This window comes from Salvelinus namaycush, chromosome 1, assembly GCF_016432855.1.
Source record: "Salvelinus namaycush isolate Seneca chromosome 1, SaNama_1.0, whole genome shotgun sequence".
Taxonomy (NCBI): Eukaryota; Metazoa; Chordata; class Actinopteri; order Salmoniformes; family Salmonidae; genus Salvelinus; species Salvelinus namaycush.
The window spans coordinates 83,912,210-83,931,567 of NC_052307.1; the positions used below are offsets into that span (position 1 = coordinate 83,912,210).

At 42.0% G+C, this 19,358-nt stretch overlaps 2 protein-coding genes across 3 annotated transcripts; both read left to right on the forward strand.

Moving 5' to 3' along the window:
- Nucleotides 1-1,522: 1,522 nt before the first annotated feature.
- LOC120057158 (relaxin-3 receptor 1-like) lies at nucleotides 1,523-4,020 on the forward strand. Its single transcript, XM_039005630.1, has one exon. The coding sequence runs from the start codon at nucleotides 2,354-2,356 to the stop codon at nucleotides 3,341-3,343; it is 990 nt and encodes a 329-aa protein (XP_038861558.1). The 5' UTR covers nucleotides 1,523-2,353; the 3' UTR covers nucleotides 3,344-4,020.
- A 1,583-nt stretch (nucleotides 4,021-5,603) lies between these two features.
- LOC120050004 (mortality factor 4-like protein 1) lies at nucleotides 5,604-15,978 on the forward strand. Of its 2 annotated transcripts, XM_038996580.1 has the most exons (13): nucleotides 5,604-5,757; nucleotides 6,288-6,334; nucleotides 6,465-6,532; nucleotides 6,998-7,084; nucleotides 7,239-7,277; nucleotides 7,513-7,593; nucleotides 7,690-7,715; nucleotides 8,264-8,352; nucleotides 10,111-10,212; nucleotides 10,593-10,681; nucleotides 10,908-11,080; nucleotides 14,533-14,617; nucleotides 15,394-15,978. In XM_038996580.1, exons 1-13 carry the CDS (start codon nucleotides 5,718-5,720, stop codon nucleotides 15,473-15,475), a joined length of 1,008 nt encoding a protein of 335 aa, XP_038852508.1. In that variant the 5' UTR covers nucleotides 5,604-5,717; the 3' UTR covers nucleotides 15,476-15,978. The 2 variants fall into 2 exon arrangements, with proteins under 2 accessions (XP_038852508.1, XP_038852514.1); XM_038996586.1 differs by lacking the exon at nucleotides 7,239-7,277 and having other exon boundaries at nucleotides 5,605-5,757.
- Nucleotides 15,979-19,358: the final 3,380 nt, after the last annotated feature.

Genomic DNA, 19,358 nt, shown 5'->3' on the forward strand with positions numbered 1-19,358 from the left:
CAATTGCCTCACAGTTTAATTAAAGTTACTCAGTTATTGATTGACGAGTAGTTGAACTAGTAAATACTTGTATTTGTGGTGAGTTCTATGATCTCTGATGATAAATCAATGGATTTATCTTTAAAGTGATGATGAAAATTCCCCTAATTTGAGATGTATTGTGGTTCCAATCGAAAACCGAATGCATTCAAATGCATTGACAAAATGTTTTCTGAAGATTCAATTATGGGGATTGAGGAAGGGAATTGGAGTGTGATAAAGGGATTGGTGTGAGGGAAAGGGATTGGTGTGAGGGAAGGGAATTGTGTTGTGGGGGGTAGATTGGGTTGGAGTGAAGAGGAAGGACTGCTCTCCAGAGTGATTAGAAGCAGCTGCTTCCCTTCTTCCTCTGCTTGGCTACAGATGCAATGCTGAGGCCATCACTGGTATAGAGGGCAGAGTGCTGCAGGATGGTAGATAACATCACCCACATGTACCATGGCCTTGCTACTTTGGGTTGAAACATCACCCACGTGTACCATGGCCTTGCTACTTTGGGTTGAAACATCACCCACGTGTACCATGGCCTTACTACTTTGGGTTGAAACATCACCCACGTGTACCATGGCCTTGCTACTTTGGGTTGAAACATCACCCACGTGTACCATGGCCTTGCTACTTTGGGTTGAAACATCACCCACGTGTACCATGGCCTTGCTACTTTGGGTTGAAACATCACCCACGTGTACCTAGGGTTGAATGGAGGCTTTGGAGATGGTGCCGTCAACATCTATGATCTTGGACTTGACTATTGAACAGCTCCAATGAGATGGAGGTTACCTAAACTTTTCTTTCATAAAACAAATTATATTCTTATTATTTTTTGTTGAAGATCTGATTTTTAAGACAAAAATTAGAATTACAATTAGAAATGTCTCACCTGAGCTCACGGCCTTGGTACATCCCTGTGGGTCGGCCATGTCTGGGTTACCGTGGGGAGATGGCTGGCCGGCTCCAGAGAGGAAGATGAAGATTAAAGGATTCCATTATGTAGCATTTGGAATTCCAATGAAATGCTAATTATTTACACACACACTTCACATGTGTGGGGATAAAGTCCTCAATGAATTGTCAATGCTTATAGAATATCCAGTAGGATAAGTTAACGTCTTAACACCCTAATGTGTCTGCAATCCAGAACCAATTCAAGAAAGCGTACAGTATTATATTGCATGGAACTTCCTTCCATCTCATATTGCTCAAATAAACAGCAAACCTGGTTTAAAAAAAAAAACAGATAAAGCAACACCTCGCGGCACAACGCCTCTCCCCTATTTGACCTCGATAGTTTGTGTGTCTGCATTGATATGTAGGCTACGTGTGACTTTTTAAAAATGTATGTAGTTCTGTCCTTGAGCTGTTCTTGTCTAATGATGTTCTGTATTATGTCATTCTGTATTATGTTTCATGTTTTGTGTGGACCCCAGGAAGAGTAGCTGCTGCTTTTGCAACAGCTAATGGGGATCCTAATAAAACACCCCAAAATACCAAATACCACTCAGACTATGCGTTAAAGCGCGGTTCGTGCGTGCGCTGGTACGCCTGTGTGGTTCTGTTGGTCATAACATTTCTACCCAATGTCTATTTTGGTGAAGCCTTTATCTGTGTATTATTTTTACTCAATCTCTACCACAGGAGGTTGGTGACATCTTCATTGGGGAGGACGGGCTCGTGGTAATAGCTGGAGCGGGATAAGTGCAATGGAAATACACCACACACATGGTTTGGTCCCATTCCATTCGCTCCTTTCCAGCCATTATTATGAACTGTCCTCCCCTCAGCAGCCTCCACTGATCTCTAGATGGGATGGTCGAAGAAAGATCTAAATAATGTTTACAATCAATACAATAGCATTTATTAGGTTTAAGCCTACCAGTACTGTATTTTTCAGGTAGCCAAATCACTATTTCCCAGAAAAACACATTTTATTCCATTATAAAACCCATTACGTCCAGCTTAGCCTATTGGTCAATATCAAGAAAGTGATGCAAATAGGGAGTATAGGCTATAGCCTAATGTCAATCAAACATTGGCACCAATCCTTGTGCGTTCAGGGCAGGGCATCTAGAAGCGGTCACAATATAAATCCTGTAAGAACTGCACTTGTCAAGACGCTCTGGTCTACCCCACCAAGACATCTATCTACATTGTCAATGTGTGTGATTATGCGATGATGGGAAGGACGCATAGCAATTGTTGCGCTCTTATCATTTCAAACTAACCTGGGGATGTATTGGAAGCAGAGCGAGCGACTCCAACCCTGATTTGAAGTTGGATAGCCTACATAAATCACTCGAATTTAATAACAGAAACAATGACTGAAGGAAACAACAGCAATGCAGGCCTTCTGAATTGGTCCTTGACGGATCTGGACCGGTTCAGTAGCCTAGAGGACATCGACGTGACAGCGGACGGGACTCCGATTTTGAGGGTCTTCATCTGCGTCGTTTACTCGGTGGTGTGCGCTGTGGGCTTGGTGGGAAACTTACTGGTGCTCTTCTTTATCAGAGTGAAACAAGAGCGGAAAAAATCCAGAATCAACTTCTTTGTACTTAACTTGGCAGTGACGGACTTCCAGTTTGTGTTGACTCTGCCGTTCTGGGCAGTGGACACCGCACTTGACTTCAGCTGGCCGTTTGGAGACGCCATGTGCAAAATCATCAGCTCCGTCACCGTTATGAACATGTACGCGAGCGTGTTCTTTCTGACTGCAATGAGCGTCACCCGATACTGGTCCGTCGCCTCCTCTCTAAAGGACCGAACTAGGCAAAAGTCCTGCTCTGCCAAATGGATTTGCGTGGTTCTTTGGGTATCCGCAACAGTTGCGACTGCACCAACATCCATATTCTCAACCGTGACAAATGTAGCGGGGGAAAAATTATGTTTGCTTAAGTTCCCTGATGGACAATATTGGTTAGCAGTTTATCACCTTCAGAAAATAATATTTGCATTTGTTTTACCCATGGCCATTGTTTCATTCAGCTACATCATGCTTTTGCGATTCATCCGCAACCGTAGTATGAAAACAAACACCAAACGGACATCACAAGTCACCAAATCTGTCACCATCGTGGTCCTGTCCTTCTTTCTTTGCTGGATGCCAAATCACGCCATCACATTCTGGGGCGTCCTTGTGAAATTGAATGCTGTGCATTGGGATAAATCTTACTACATAGTTCACACTTACGTATTCCCTGTGACAGTCTGCCTTGCGCACGCCAATAGCTGTCTAAACCCTGTCATTTATTGCCTGATGAGAGAAGAGTTTAGAAAGAAACTGAAAGATTTGTTATATCGCGGATAGTCACTTTACGCAGTGGAAAATTCGGTTGCCGTTGCCATTACGCACGCGCTCCCTGATGCGTAATGTGCCATACAGGGCGCACGACATTGGGGGTACTGTAATAGGCGGATGCAGTATGTTCTGTTGGTGGAAAAAAATCACAAAATAGGCATAGGCAAGCACTAAAACAAAATGTCACAATGATACAGTATCCAATGGCTACCAAAATTGCGCATGAGGAAATTCTGCCTGTTATGGTTCCTCCTGTCCATGTGCTGTTGTATTCCCGGACAGTCATCATTAAACGATAGAGAAACCGCCCGGACAGTCATCATTAAACGATAGAGAAACCGCCCGGACAGTCATCATTAAACGATAGAGAAACCGCCCGGACAGTCATCATTAAACGATAGAGAAACAGACTAGATATTGTCTTTATCATTCCATCATAAGTGTAGCCTCGTGGAGAGAAACGTACCCATGATCCCATGTCATCCTTCACAGCTGCACGTCTAGTCTTCATTGTGTGGCATTTGTCACAAATTCACAAATGACATGCAATTGGAGGGAAGTGTAAATATTATGCCTATGATAACAGATGAATGAATGTGAACTTCATAGATTGAAAACGACCATATTGTCTAAATTGTGTTCATGCAAAATGTTTTTTTTAATAAACATCCATATATTTAATCTCACCCCGTTGCCTTAATGATTGCATTATTGTGTTTCATGTCAAAATGGACAACGAAAAACATGACAGTCTTGACACCGATCACTGTAAATGGTCAATTTCCCTCTGAAGCCCACAAGCAGTGTTATGAGTACAACTTGATAGTTGATGACAGCTTTTACCGGTAGGCCTATGCATTTCCCAAACAAAATGCATGTTATATCGAAAACACTGCATGTATTGCCTAACATGCCAAATACCAATTTGGTATTTTATTAGGATCCCCATTAGCTGTTGCAAAAGCAGCAGCTACTCTTCCTGGGGTCCACACAAAACATGGAACATAATACAGAATGGCACAATACAGAACATCATTAGACAAGAACAGCTCAAGGACAGAACTACATACATTTTTAAAAAGGCACACGTAGCCTACATATCAATGCATACACACAAACTATCTACGTCAAATAGGGGAGAGGCGTTGTGCCAATAGGCTACACTTATGCATCACATACTTGACCCATATCAATAAAACAATTAATCTCAGTTTGATATTGACCTACTATCCTATTTGTCAGGACAGAATGATTGATATTTTTGTTATACTCTTCAGACTCTTTGAATAAACCTATTAATGATCTTCAAACCTCTTGGCCAACCATCTGTGTACCAGCACATGAGACGCAAGAGCTGATTTATTAGTTAGTGGCTGAAATAACCAATTCATGTTATGATTGTATGAATATTCTAAACAGCCTAGTACCCTACAGGGCTTCTGGGTGGCGCAGCGGTCTCAGTGCTAGGAGGTGTCACTACAGATTCGATTCCAGGCTGTATCACAACCGGCTGTGATTGGGCGGCACACAATTGGCCCAGCGTCGTTCGGGTTTGGCCGCTGTAGGCCGTCATTGTAAATAAGAATTTGTTCTTAAATGACTTAAATTTTTTAAAAAATATTATAATAATCTAAACATATGTAACGGATGTGAAATGGCTAGCTAGTTAGCGGGTACGCGCTAATAGCGTTTCAATTGGTTACGTCACTTGCTCTGAGACTTGAAGTAGTGTATCCCCTTGCTCTGCAAAGGCCGCGGCTTTTGTGGAGCGATGGGTAACGACGCTTCGTGGGTGACTGTTGTTGATGTGTGCAGAAGGTCCCTGGTTCGCGCCCGTGTCGGGGCGAGGGAACGGTTTAAAGTTATACTGTTACACATACACCCAGAGCTGGTACATTATTCTCATTGGCAGAACTATGGTAAAATATTGTCACATGCTCTGAATACAAAATGTGTAGAGTGAAATGCTTACTTACAAGCACTTAACTCTATTTCTTGAACTGCATTGTTGGTTAAGAAAATATTTACTAAATAAACTAAAGTAAGAGTCCCATAGGCCTACGCACAATTGGCCCAGCGTCGTTAGGGTTTGGCCAGGATGTAATTGTAAATAATAATTTGTTCTTAACTGACTTGCCTAGTTAAATAAAGGTTCAAATAAAATAAATGAACATGGCTCCCTTCACAAAACAATGATAATGTCCTGTGTGGTCCGCATGGGCCGCCACAGCGCAATGCGATATCGTGGTCACCTGACCGCGCTGCCAGGCTGTGCACGTCGCGAGAAGAGTGGCGCGCCCTTTGCCGTGTTGTGTCAGGAAGAAATGGAAGCTGGCAATGCACGAATTTGATCATTCAGAGATCCGAACAGTTGAGTCTGTGAATGGCGCCAAAACAGGACCCTAAACCTAAATTTCAAGAAGGTAATGTGCACCGGGATGATGAACTGTAAAATTAAAAACGTAGCTAGACCCTGTTGTCTCGTGAGTGGAAAGGCATCGACGCCTCTGCGCTATAGCGCTTCTCGCGCAGAGCACGTTAGCCAGCTAACGTTAGCTAAAACAGTCTGCTTTGCTGGTGTGCTAGCTGTATGCTAGCTAGATATATCATCAATATGAAAATTGCCTGAATAATGTATCGAATAATTAAGTGTCATCTACCATAAGTAGTGTACTAATACACGTACCTTTCGTATTCATTCAGCCAACTAACTAGACTGTTTGTGCTAACTGGCTGTGTTGAAACAATAAGCTACCTAGCTAACGTTAGCTAATTGCTAACGTGTAAACAATCCCTTGCCAAGGGCCTTGGCTTGAATAGCAAATGTGGCTAGTTTGTTTTATACGTTGGCCACATATCAACGAAATACATTTAGCTACACCTTAGCCAACCACTGGTGTTCACGGTTTGTTAATAAAACCATCCAGCATTTGTCTATTTCTTCTGTTTTCAGGTGAAAGAGTTCTGTGTTTTCATGGGCCGTTGCTTTACGAAGCAAAGGTGAGTTTAGATTCATTCCACCAATCTGAATGGCTGTCAGCTCGTGTTTACTAAACAATACACCATTTACAGTAGCCTATACCTATAGTCATATTTATTACAATTCTTAATGATTGTTGTTGTATTTCAGGCAGTGAAAACCAATATCAAGGAGAAGCAAATTAAGTACTTCATTCATTACAGTGGATGGAACAAAAAGTGAGTCATTTTTGCATTGTTGGCTTTTCAAATAATACGACAGGTGTATCTAAAGTCATGGTGCGTATGTTTTTTACTAATGGGTGGTCCTGGGAATTGAATCCACTATTCTGGCGTTGCATGCTCTAACAGAGCGTTTCCCAAACTCTTGGGGACCCCAAGGGGGATTCAAATGATCAAAGCTTGATGAGTTCCTCATTTGAATCAGCTGTGTAGTGCTAGGGCAAAAACCAAAGCGTACACCCCTTGTGAAACGCTGCTCTAACATTTGAGCTACAGAGGACCAGTACTGTCTGTTTAGACAGTACTGTTGTAGCTATGGACCCATCTTTTTTTTTTTTGAATTAACTTTTATTTTATTTTTATGAATGCTTACCTCACAGCCACAGACCTAACATTCTGGTATTGATTCAATAATACTAAGCTGTCAGCGATCTGAATGTGGTTGATTTCTTTCTGTTTTAGCTGGGATGAATGGGTTCCTGAAAGCAGAGTTCTCAAATATGTGGACAGCAACCTGCAGAAACAAAAAGAGCTTCAAAAGGCTAATCAGTGAGTTCATCTATCATCACAGACAGACTTTGTGTTGGGGTGGGGGGAAGTGTTTTAGTGTATGGAATATACCTACTGTGTCAACATTGTATTCAAGCTGCCATTGAACGAAATACAAGAATGAGATTCTATATGTCAATCAATGTCTCCCCAGAAATGCCGACGATGACTCGAAGATGGGAGAACATAAAAAGTGATTCCACTTATTTTAATAATGAACCACAAATAGTCATCTTTATGTATATAGCACCTATGATACAATACTTGCAGCCCACCGTGCTTTTACTTGTAAGCACTAGTTGAACATAAAACATACTGGTTAAAAGAAGGATACATAAAATGATCATGAGGAAATGTGAGAACAAGTGTTTCTGAAGGTTACTGTAGTTCATGGCCTGGTTTCTTGGCGGTGTTCCTTTCTCCTGCAGGCATTATGATGTTGAGGGAAAGATGAGGGGTATAGCACCGAGCAAGAAGATTGCTGCTGTGCAGCAGAAAAATGTTGATCTGTAAGTTTGATCCCTTCTTTCAAGTTTGACCTACTTTCAAACTTTCACAAAAAAGAATTGAACAGCGCCTTTTAATGCAATCTTTTTTTTCTTCAGGAAAGCGAAAAAGACAAAACTAAAGAGTAAGTAAAAGTGTTAGTCCCACTAGTTTATGCTACTAGTAAAAGTGTTAGTCCCACTAGTTTCTGCTACTAGTAAAAGTGTTAGTCCCACTAGTTTCTGCTACTAGTAAAAGTGTTAGCCCCTCTAGTTTCTGCTACTAGTAAAAGTGTTAGTCCCACTAGTTTATGCTACTAGTAAAAGTGTTAGTCCCACTAGTTTATGCTACTAGTAAAAGTGTTAGTCCCACTAGTTTCTGCTACTAGTAAAAGTGTTAGTCCCACTGGTAATAGTGTTAGTCCCACTACTTTCTGCTACTAGTAAAAGTGTTAGTCCCACTAGTTTCTGCTACTAGTAAAAGTGTTAGTCCCACTAGTAATAGTGTTAGTCCCACTACTTTCTGCTACTAGTAAAAGTGTTAGTCCCACTAGTTTCTGCTACTAGTAAAAGTGTTAGTCCCACTAGTAATAGTGTTAGTCCCACTAGTTTCAGCTACTAGTTAAATTAACCCTTTAACATTCCTTTGTGGATAGAGTATGATTGTGTGTCTGTACCATTTGTCTTTGTGCAGCACCAGCGGCTGGAGAAGGCACCAGCACAGGAGAGATGCCACAGCCACCGCGGAAGAAGAGGGCTCGTTGCGACCCAACTGTGGAGAGTGTATGTCCACCTATGAATGCTGTGTGTTGTCCCTCTCATACAGCAGGCCTGTTCTGTTCTCTGTGTTGTCCCTCACATACAGCAGGCCTGTTCTGTTCTCTGTGTTGTACCTCACATACAGCAGGCCTGTTCTGTTCTGTGTTGTCCCTCACATACAGCAGGCCTGTTCTGTTCTGTGTTGTCCCTCACATACAGCAGGCCTGTTCTGTGTGTTGTCCCTCACATACAGCAGGCCTGTTCTGTTCTGTGTTGTCCCTCACATACAGCAGGCCTGTTCTGTTCTGTGTTGTCCCTCACATACAGCAGGCCTGTTCTGTGTGTTGTCCCTCACATACAGCAGGCCTGTTCTGTGTGTTGTCCCTCACATACAGCAGGCCTGTTCTGTGTGTTATCCCTCACATACAGCAGGCCTGTTCTGTGTGTTATCCCTCACATACAGCAGGCCTGTTCTGTGTGTTATCCCTCACATACAGCAGGCCTGTTCTCTGTGTTGTCCCTCACATACAGCAGGCCTGTTCTGTGTGTTATCCCTCACATACAGCAGGCCTGTTCTGTGTGTTATCCCTCACATACTGCAGGCCTGTTCTGTGTGTTATCCCTCACATACAGCAGGCCTGTTCTGTGTGTTATCCCTCACATACAGCAGGCCTGTTCTGTGTGTTGTCCCTCACATACAGCAGGCCTGTTCTGTGTGTTATCCCTCACATACAGCAGGCCTGTTCTGTGTGTTGTCCCTCACATATAGCAGGCCTGTTCTCTGTGTTGTCCCTCACATACAGCAGGCCTGTTCTGTGTGTTATCCCTCACATACAGCAGGCCTGTTCTGTGTGTTATCCCTCACATACAGCAGGCCTGTTCTGTGTGTTGTCCCTCACATACAGCAGGCCTGTTCTGTGTGTTGTCCCTCACATACAGCAGGCCTGTTCTGTGTGTTGTCCCTCACATATAGCAGGCCTGTTCTGTGTGTTGTCCCTCACATACAGCAGGCCTGTTCTGTGTGTTATCCCTCACATATAGCAGGCCTGTTCTGTGTGTTGTCCCTCACATATAGCAGGCCTGTTCTGTGTGTTATCCCTCACATATAGCAGGCCTGTTCTGTGTGTTGTCCCTCACATATAGCAGGCCTGTTCTGTGTGTTGTCCCTCACATACAGCAGGCCTGTTCTGTGTGTTATCCCTCACATATAGCAGGCCTGTTCTGTGTGTTGTCCCTCACATATAGCAGGCCTGTTCTGTGTGTTGTCCCTCACATACAGCAGGCCTGTTCTGTGTGTTGTCCCTCACATATAGCAGGCCTGTTCTGTGTGTTGTCCCTCACATACAGCAGGCCTGTTCTGTGTGTTGTCCCTCACATACAGCAGGCCTGTTCTGTGTGTTGTCCCTCACATACAGCAGGCCTGTTCTGTGTGTTGTCCCTCACATACAGCAGGCCTGTTCTGTGTGTTGTCCCTCACATACAGCAGTTCTGTTCTGTGTGTTGTCCCTCACATACAGCAGTTCTGTTCTGTGTGTTGTCCCTCACATACAGCAGTTCTGTTCTCTGTGTTGTCCCTCACATACAGCAGGCCTGTTCTGTTCAGTTGAAGCCTCTCATACTCTGAAACAACGGCTCCAGTTACTTATGTCCTGCAGCAGTCAGTCAAACACAGATGGGAATTGTGGTTTTTAACACCATTAGCAAATGTTTTCTTCTTCTGGTTTTCACATCTCTCTTATTGTAAATGAGTCTGACTGTTCCATTTGGTTTCACTATAACCAGGAGGAGACGTTCATCAACCGTGTGGAGGTCAAGGTGAAGATTCCTGAGGAGCTGAAGCCGTGGCTGGTGGATGACTGGGACCTTATTACCAGACAGAAGCAGGTGGGGGTCTAGACAGCGCTCTACCAAGGTTGGGCTCAATTCCAATTGAAAATGGTCAATTCAGGAATTTGAATTTAAACTTCAAATATTGAAAAACTTTTGAAATGAATATCTTTTACTTATAAGTTTGAGAAGTCATTGAAAATAGAGGGGTTTTTTTTATTATTGAATTGGAATTTCAGTTCATGAATTGACTACCGTCACTTCAAATTGAACCCAACCCAGCTGTCTACCATGGTCAGAAGATGCCAACTATTTACTGGCAAGACAGTCTTTCCCTACAAGTTCATTCTTTACAGGTTTTTGTTTGTGTTTTAAGCGTATTTTATGAGGTGCTTGACAAATATGTATACATTACATTTTTCTTAAATTTTTTGTAGCTTTTTCACCTGCCCGCGAGAAAGAATGTGGATACTGTCTTGGAGGACTATGCAAGCTATAAGAAATCAAGAGGAACTTCAGAAAGCAAGTAAGTAAAACCACACACCTCTCGACGCTGCAGTACGAGTGAAGTTACAATGAAGAAGGTCTCTGACTAGAAACCAGGCAAGCTAGGCCTGTATCTGCTTATCAAAGTTGGCTAGCTGTAATTCGCTTGCTTGGTGAAGTTCAACCTAGGTATCACACATTCTTCAGCTCCAGCTGTGAGCACTCCAGCCACTGCCTGTTGTCTTATATCTCCTGGTTCCCCTCAGGGAGTATGCTGTGAACGAGGTGGTGGCAGGGATCAGGGAGTACTTCAACGTCATGCTGGGCACTCAGCTGCTCTATAAGTTCGAGAGGCCCCAGTATGCAGAGATACTAGCGGATCACCCCGATACACCCATGTCCCAGGTCTACGGGGGCCCGCACCTTCTCCGGCTCTTTGGTACGTAGCCACCGGGGGGACGGACACTGTCTGAATGAGGAGAATCTGAAGTAGCCTCTGGACTGGAACTTTTAACAAATATTTCAGTTTGAATCTCAGGAGACTAACGTTGTGGTGATTGAGTTCTTTTTAGGAGAGGTGAAGACCCATGGAGAAATAGTTCTCTCTTTAGTTATTAGAGCCTTAAGAAAGTTTACAGTGCCTTTGTCTACTCTTCTCCTACCACCGTTCACTGCGCTGTCATTGGCGCACCATCACAGCACCCACGAAAGCTCACATCTTCAGCCGTACTGCTAATGAAGGAGACTTTAATAGATTTCATGATCGGCCATTATCACAGGGATGAAAGTTTACTTTCTGCAGTCAATGGGGTGTTCGAGAATGTGTAATGTGCAATACCCAGGGAAGGCCAGAAAGTTAAGTGTCTACCGCTGACACAAATTGCATCCAGAATCCCATTAGTTAGTTAATTAACATTGAGCAGATCTTTAACTACCGACATTTGGGTTTGTGATCTGAACCGGTGTGATCTTCAGATGGACTAAGTGACAGGGACATTTGAGAAAGCGTCTCGTTCGGAGCCAGATTGAACTGCGGTTAGTAGATGAAGAACCATTTAGAAAAGTGTTTGTGTCATCAATGGCTGTGTCAAACACTTGAAGGTCAAACGCCAAGCGTCAATTGGATGGTGCTCTCTGCAAGCGAAAACTGCTTCTATCTCAAGGCCATCAGACTGTTAAGTAGCCATCACTAGGCAGCTTCCACTCGGTTACGTAACACTGCACCTTAGAGGATGCTGCACTATATACATAGACTTGAAATCACTGGCCACTTTAATGTTTACATACTGCTTTACTCATCTCATATGTATATACTGTATTCTATTCTACTGTACTTTAGTCAATGCCATGGCTCGTACTAATATTTCTATATTTCTTAATTCCATTCTTTTACTTTTAGATTAGTGTGTATTGTTAGATACTACTGCACTGTTGGAGATAGAAACACAAGCATTTCTCTACACCCTCAATAACATCTGCTAAATGTGTGGATGTGACCAATAACATCTGCTAAATGTGTGGATGTGACCAATAACATCTGTTAAATGTGTGGATGTGACCAATAACATCTGTTAAATGTGTGGATGTGACCAATAACATCTGTTAAATGTGTGGATGTGACCAATAACATCTGTTAAATGTGTGGATGTGACCAATAACATCTGTTAAATGTGTGGATGTGACCAATAACATCTGTTAAATGTGTGGATGTGACCAATAACATCTGTTAAATGTGTGGATGTGACCAATAACATCTGTTAAATGTGTGGATGTGACCAATAACATCTGTTAAATGTGTGGATGTGACCAATAACATCTGTTAAATGTGTGGATGTGACCAATAACATCTGTTAAATGTGTGGATGTGACCAATAACATCTGTTAAATGTGTGGATGTGACCAATAACATCTGTTAAATGTGTGGATGTGACCAATAACATCTGTTAAATGTGTGGATGTGACCAATAACATCTGTTAAATGTGTGGATGTGACCAATAACATCTGCTAAATGTGTGTATGTGACCAATAACATCTGTTAAATGTGTGGATGTGACCAATAACATCTGTTAAATGTGTGGATGTGACCAATAACATCTGCTAAATGTGTGTATGTGACCAATAACATCTGCTAAATGTGTGTATGTGACCAATAACATCTGCTAAATGTGTGGATGTGACCAATAACATCTGCTAAATGTGTGTATGTGACCAATAACATCTGCTAAATGTGTGTATGTGACCAATAACATCTGCTAAATGTGTGGATGTGACCAATAACATCTGTTAAATGTGTGTATGTGACCAATAACATCTGTTAAATGTGTGGATGTGACCAATAACATCTGTTAAATGTGTGTATGTGACCAATAACATCTGTTAAATGTGTGGATGTGACCAATAACATCTGTTAAATGTGTGGATGTGACCAATAACATCTGTTAAATGTGTGTATGTGACCAATAACATCTGCTAAATGTGTGTATGTGACCAATAACATCTGCTAAATGTGTGTATGTGACCAATAACATCTGCTAAATGTGTGTATGTGACCAATAACATCTGTTAAATGTGTGTATGTGACCAATAACATCTGCTAAATGTGTGTATGTGACCAATAACATCTGCTAAATGTGTGTATGTGACCAATAACATCTGCTAAATGTGTGTATGTGACCAATAACATCTGCTAAATGTGTGTATGTGACCAATAACATCTGTTAAATGTGTGTATGTGACCAATAACATCTGTTAAATGTGTGTATGTGACCAATAACATCTGCTAAATGTGTGTATGTGACCAATAACATCTGTTAAATGTGTGTATGTGACCAATAACATCTGTTAAATGTGTGTATGTGACCAATAACATCTGCTAAATGTGTGTATGTGACCAATAACATCTGCTAAATGTGTGTATGTGACCAATAACATCTGTTAAATGTGTGTATGTGACCAATAACATCTGTTAAATGTGTGTATGTGACCAATAACATCTGTTAAATGTGTGTATGTGACCAATAACATCTGCTAAATGTGTGTATGTGACCAATAACATCTGTTAAATGTGTGTATGTGACCAATAACATCTGCTAAATGTGTGTATGTGACCAATAACATCTGTTAAATGTGTGTATGTGACCAATAACATCTGCTAAATGTGTGTATGTGACCAATAACATCTGCTAAATGTGTGTATGTGACCAATAACATCTGCTAAATGTGTGTATGTGACCAATAACATCTGCTAAATGTGTGTATGTGACCAATAACATCTGCTAAATGTGTGTATGTGACCAATAACATCTGTTAAATGTGTGTATGTGACCAATAACATCTGCTAAATGTGTGTATGTGACCAATAACATCTGCTAAATGTGTGTATGTGACCAATAACATCTGCTAAATGTGTGTATGTGACCAATAACATCTGTTAAATGTGTGTATGTGACCAATAACATCTGCTAAATGTGTGTATGTGACCAATAACATCTGCTAAATGTGTGTATGTGACCAATAACATCTGCTAAATGTGTGTATGTGACCAATAACATCTGCTAAATGTGTGTATGTGACCAATAACATCTGTTAAATGTGTGTATGTGACCAATAACATCTGCTAAATGTGTGTATGTGACCAATAACATTTTATTTTCAAATTATAAATAAAACGAAATCACAATGCATTTAACAAAGTCACACCACTCTTCACAGATATTTAATATAACTGTATAGCAGTTTCCATGGGAGAGTTTATCAGTTCACCATCATCTGTCCACACCTGCATTGAGACAGTATTTATTCTAATATCAGCCAATGCTAATATAGATTCATGTCTGTGTACATTTGGTTTAAATCTGGTCCCTGACAGTGCTGTTCTTTGTGTTGTGCAGTGAGAATTGGCTCCATGCTTGCCTACACTCCCCTGGATGAGAAAAGCCTGGCTCTGCTGCTCAACTACCTGCAGGATTTTCTCAAGTAAGAAGCCTCTCCTTCATCCCCACTCGTGAAATTGAATGTCTGGCTTGGCAGAGCATTCCCTAACCTGGCTGGCCTATCATATTTATATATTCTCATCAGAAGGATTTCACTGTTGAAAACGTAGCCCACTGACCGTGACATGCTGCTATCTAATCTCGCTTCAGGGCTCGGTATAAGCTGGGCTACACAATCTTGACACTGACAGAATTTGTGAAATTGAAGTACCAAATTTCTGATATCACTCTAACAAGAAGTTTTCAAGACCATTGGATTCCAGAGTAGAACTAATCGTACAGCTTATCTCAGTCATCCTGATGAAGCAGTTCCTTTGTTCACTGTTGCTCTGTCATGAATGTTTTCCTTGCAGTGGGCCTAAATATCTGGCCATGTATCTGCAGGATACTGTCTGTGTACCCTAGAGACGATCTGGGAACGTGGCCATAATCATGATCCTCCTCAACCTGAAACAACCGTAGTAGATTGGGATGAGTTCAAACGGAGGCCCTTTTCACGTGTCGTTATTTCCTGTAAACAAATGTGGCCTTATCCTAATTGCTGCAGATGGTTATCTGAACCAACTCTGTTTAAATGTCCAAATGGAAGCTAGGTTATCATTAGTTAGGATGAGCTGATCTGCTCCTCCTTCTGCAGCCTGTAATATTTCTACACTTTGTAGAGGCCGATCACCTTTATGAATACAGATGCCAAGTTTTTGTCCATTTTCTATGGCTGATAATTGACCTCCAATCGCTTGTTCCTCCTGTCTTTCGTAGGTATCTAATGAAGAACTCCTCCCTCTTCAGTGCCAGCGACTACGAGGTGGCGCCCCCAGAGTACCATAGGAAAGCCGTCTGAGAGGAAGGTGCAGTGGAGGGGGGCCGATAGACCCTTTCGGGAAAAACACCAAGCCTCTTCCAGACTACATGTAACCTTCTCAAACCCTTTTGAGTGGAAAGCTGGACTGGATTTTTTTTCACTTGGACTATTTTTGGAGGTTCCCTGGAGTCGGTTATGTCTTTGGAGCAGTGGTAGCTTTTAAGATGTAAAGTGTGTTTCTTTCTTTCCCACCGGGTACGTAACACGAACGAGACAGGCATGTTTTTCTCCCAATATCGGGGACTTTTTACCATGAACAGCTCTGTGATGTTTCTGTGCATTCCATCGGATCTGTTTTGTCTGTTTTCACCTCAACGACTTTGCATGTGTTGATTTATGGATATTTGTTGGCATAAATTACATATGCGATTTTGATGCTAACCACAATTTGTGCAAAGCAATCGAATTGAAATGTCTTTGGTGGGATACATTAGCTGTGTTATGGTTGGCTATCATTTTGTAATAAAGATGTTTCTACACAAGTTCTGTATGGTAAATATCCTTCATTCTCCCTGACAACCTGTACTCTACAATACAGCAATAATCCTTGTTATTTTGGCATTCATGAGACTGAGATTGAACAATGGCCATTGACTCCCCATTAGATGGTTGTCACTCAAGTTTTATGTCAAATGCACAATCACAGTGAAATTAGTGACTTGCAAGCCCTTCCCAACAGTGCAGTATTCAGTATCAAAATAGTATAACTGGCACCTACTACCATACCCTGTTCAAAGACACTAATCTTTTGTCTTGCCCATTCACCCTCTGAATGGCACACATACACAATCCACGTATCAAGACTTAGAAATCCTTCTCTAACCTGTCTTCTCCCCTTCATCTACACTGATTTGAAGTGTATTTAACATGTGACATCAATAATGGATCATAGTTTTCACCTGGTCAGTCTGTCATGGAAAGAGCAGGTGTCCTTAATGTTTTGTACACATGTAAACAGGGCTGAAAACTTACTGGTAACCCAACTATATCAATACTTATGGTAATATACATGTAAACAGGAGTCAGATACTATCTATTTCTAGAGTTAATGGTGATCAATGAACAGCTAAACAATATTCATCTAAACAATATTCATTTTAGCAGCAGTGTAGGTGTGAGGGGGTGTGTATGAATGTGTGTGACACTGAAGCTGTTTGTGTGTGTGTCTGAGTGGGTAGAGACCTGTGAATGGGCATAGAGTCAGTGTGGATAGTCTGTGGGAGAGGGAGAGCAGTAGTTGTTAGACATTTAACAGTCTTATGGCCAGGGGATAGAAGATGTTTAGGAGTCTGTTGGTCTGAGCCGTGATGCATGTCTCAGGTGGCTGGAGTCTTTGGCAATTTTTCCGGGCAACCAAGAAAGACAATTTGAAAGATAGCTGCAGTTCAATTTATTCTGGAGCTTGTGTCTGAATTTTTATGGAGTTTGCATATTTCTTTGTGTAAGAATAATTGCTAGAAAGTTTAGAAGTTGAAACCTGGACACATTTAAACTGATAAGAGGATGCCCTAAATTGAGGATTCATAGTCTTCAGATTAGGAGGCAGAATTCCTGGAGATATATGAAAGACTTGGACTAAAAACAAAGCAGAGTCCTATATCATCCACTTTCTGTACAGTGGTGTCCTAGATCATCTACTTCCTATACGCGTAAATGTTTTGCTCCATGAAGTAATCCAGAAATGTGTACGCCACCATCTTGTCTATTTCAAGTCATTGATTGAGACATTCTGTAGCTAACCTACTCCAACATGTGTGGAGATGGGCCTTGGCAAAACATAAAGGAAAAGGACTTGAGTCACTAAGGTACTAAATTCATGATTTTAATTGACAGAATACAAGGCTGCTGAGGTGTGGGCCAATGGTGTCTTTCTAACAGCTTCCAGCAACAAATACAAGCTGCAATTCCAACCGAGTCAGTCAGTAAATGGTGAGTGACAAACTAACAAAATAGGAGAACATGCTAATAGTCTACGAGGCTACGCCTCCCTGTCCTTCTCTTCATCTGGATAGAGTGTAGACTTCTAAATGTGTAATTCAGCGGAGTGTGGTGGGAGGAGCTATAGGAGGACGGGCTCATTGTAATGGCTGGAATGTAATTAACGGAACCGTATCAAACATATGGAAACCACATGTTTGATTCAGTTCCTTTTTTTCCCTTCCAGCGATTACAATGTGCCTGTCCTCCTATATCTCCTCACTCCAGCCTCCACTGGTGTCAATGGATTATGCACTAATGTAAAATAACTGGTTAAGCAAAAGCACAATCTGAGAAGACATTGACTGTAGAAAGGATTCATCAAATTCAGGTGTTAATTAAACGTGCAAGTCATTGGACTGTACTTATTTATGCTAACAATGAATTGAATATTACTCTGTTTTGCTTGTCAGATTTGACGATTGGCATACACGAAGATGAGTACAGATGAGGCAGCAATGACAGGCAGCAATGACAGGCAGCAATGACAGGCAGCAATGACAGGCCAGAGGAAAATCAGAAAGGAAGTGGTGAGTGAATAACCATTTCACACTGTAGGTGTAGCCTACTGTGGTCTTAGGCAGGGTTTCTCAAACTTGGTCCTGGGGCCCCCTCTGGGTGCACGTTTGGTTTGTGCCCCCTAGCACTACACAGCTGTTTCAAATAACCATAGCTTGATGATGAGTTGGTTATTTGTATCAGCTCTGTAGTGCTAAAACAAAAAGTGCACCCAGTGCTGGGGCCCCAGGACCGAGTTTGAGAACACCCTGGTCTGAGAACAGCCTGGTCTGAGGACACCCTGGTCTGAGAACACCCTGGTCTGAGGACACCCTGGTCTGAGAACAGCCTGGTTTGAGAACACCCTGGTCTGAGAACAGCCTGGTCTGAGAACAGCCTGGTCTGAGAACACCCTGGTTTGAGGACACCCTGGTCTGAGAACAGCCTGGTCTAAGGACAATCTGGTCTAAGGACAATCTGGTCTAAGGACAATCTGGTCTGATGACGCTTTTCCCACGTCAGGAAGAAGAATGAAGTGTGTGCAAACATTGACATCCATGTTTGGTTTTGATCTGGAGGGGGTGGTAGCATCTAACAGTTGGTTTTGATCTGGAGGGGGTGGTAGCATCTAACAGTTGGTTTTGATCTGGAGGGGGTGGTAGCATCTAACAGTTGGATTTTATTATGACTGGCAGCTCCTCCTACCCAACACTCTGGATGACTGAACAGTCGATCAAAGTAGGCAGTGAATTGTAATGTAATTAAGGTAAACTATGTCATTGAATAATGTCTTGTACTATTATACATTTTTTTAAATTTATTTAACTCGGCAAGTCAGTTAAGAACAAATTCTTATTTACAATGACGGCCTACACCGGCCAAACCTGGAAGACGCTGGGTCAATTGTGCGCCGGCCTATGGGCCTCCCATTCACCGCCGGTTGTGATACATCCTGGATTCGAACCAAGGTCTGTGGTGACGCCTCTAGCATGGAGATGCAGTGCCTTAGACCGCTGTGCCACTTGGGATCCCATATTGGTGACAAAATATAAAGGAAAATGTATTCCAAATAAAAACATGTCCCAAAGAAGGACTGGGCAAACGTGAATTAGAAAATACTAAAACCAATCAGCAACTCCGGGTTTTATTATAAAAAAGTTACTGAGAATAAAGCATTTAATGATTGCACCTCATTATACTGTTATACTAAACTAACCTGGCTACAACTTGGTTTTGTTTTGCCTGCTGACAGAGGGGCTCAACCATCTCTTCCCTGGCCTACATGATCTCTGACAGAGGGGCTCAACCATCTCTTCCCTGGCCTACATGATCTCTTACAGAGGGGCTCAACCATCTCTTCCCTGGCCTACATGATCTCTGACAGAGG

What these genes read in the sequence shown, in the direction of transcription:
- LOC120057158 (XM_039005630.1), top strand. Translation starts at nt 2,354, where the DNA reads ATGACTGAAGGAAACAACAGCAATGCAGGCCTTCTGAATTGGTCCTTG.
- LOC120050004 (XM_038996580.1), top strand. Translation starts at nt 5,718, where the DNA reads ATGGCGCCAAAACAGGACCCTAAACCTAAATTTCAAGAAG. An exon ending in TAAACCTAAATTTCAAGAAG is followed by an intron (nt 5,758 to 6,287) that starts GTAATGTGCACC and finishes TTCTGTTTTCAG; the next exon opens with GTGAAAGAGTTCTGTGTTTT. An exon ending in CAGCAGAAAAATGTTGATCT is followed by an intron (nt 7,594 to 7,689) that starts GTAAGTTTGATC and finishes TTTTTTCTTCAG; the next exon opens with GAAAGCGAAAAAGACAAAAC.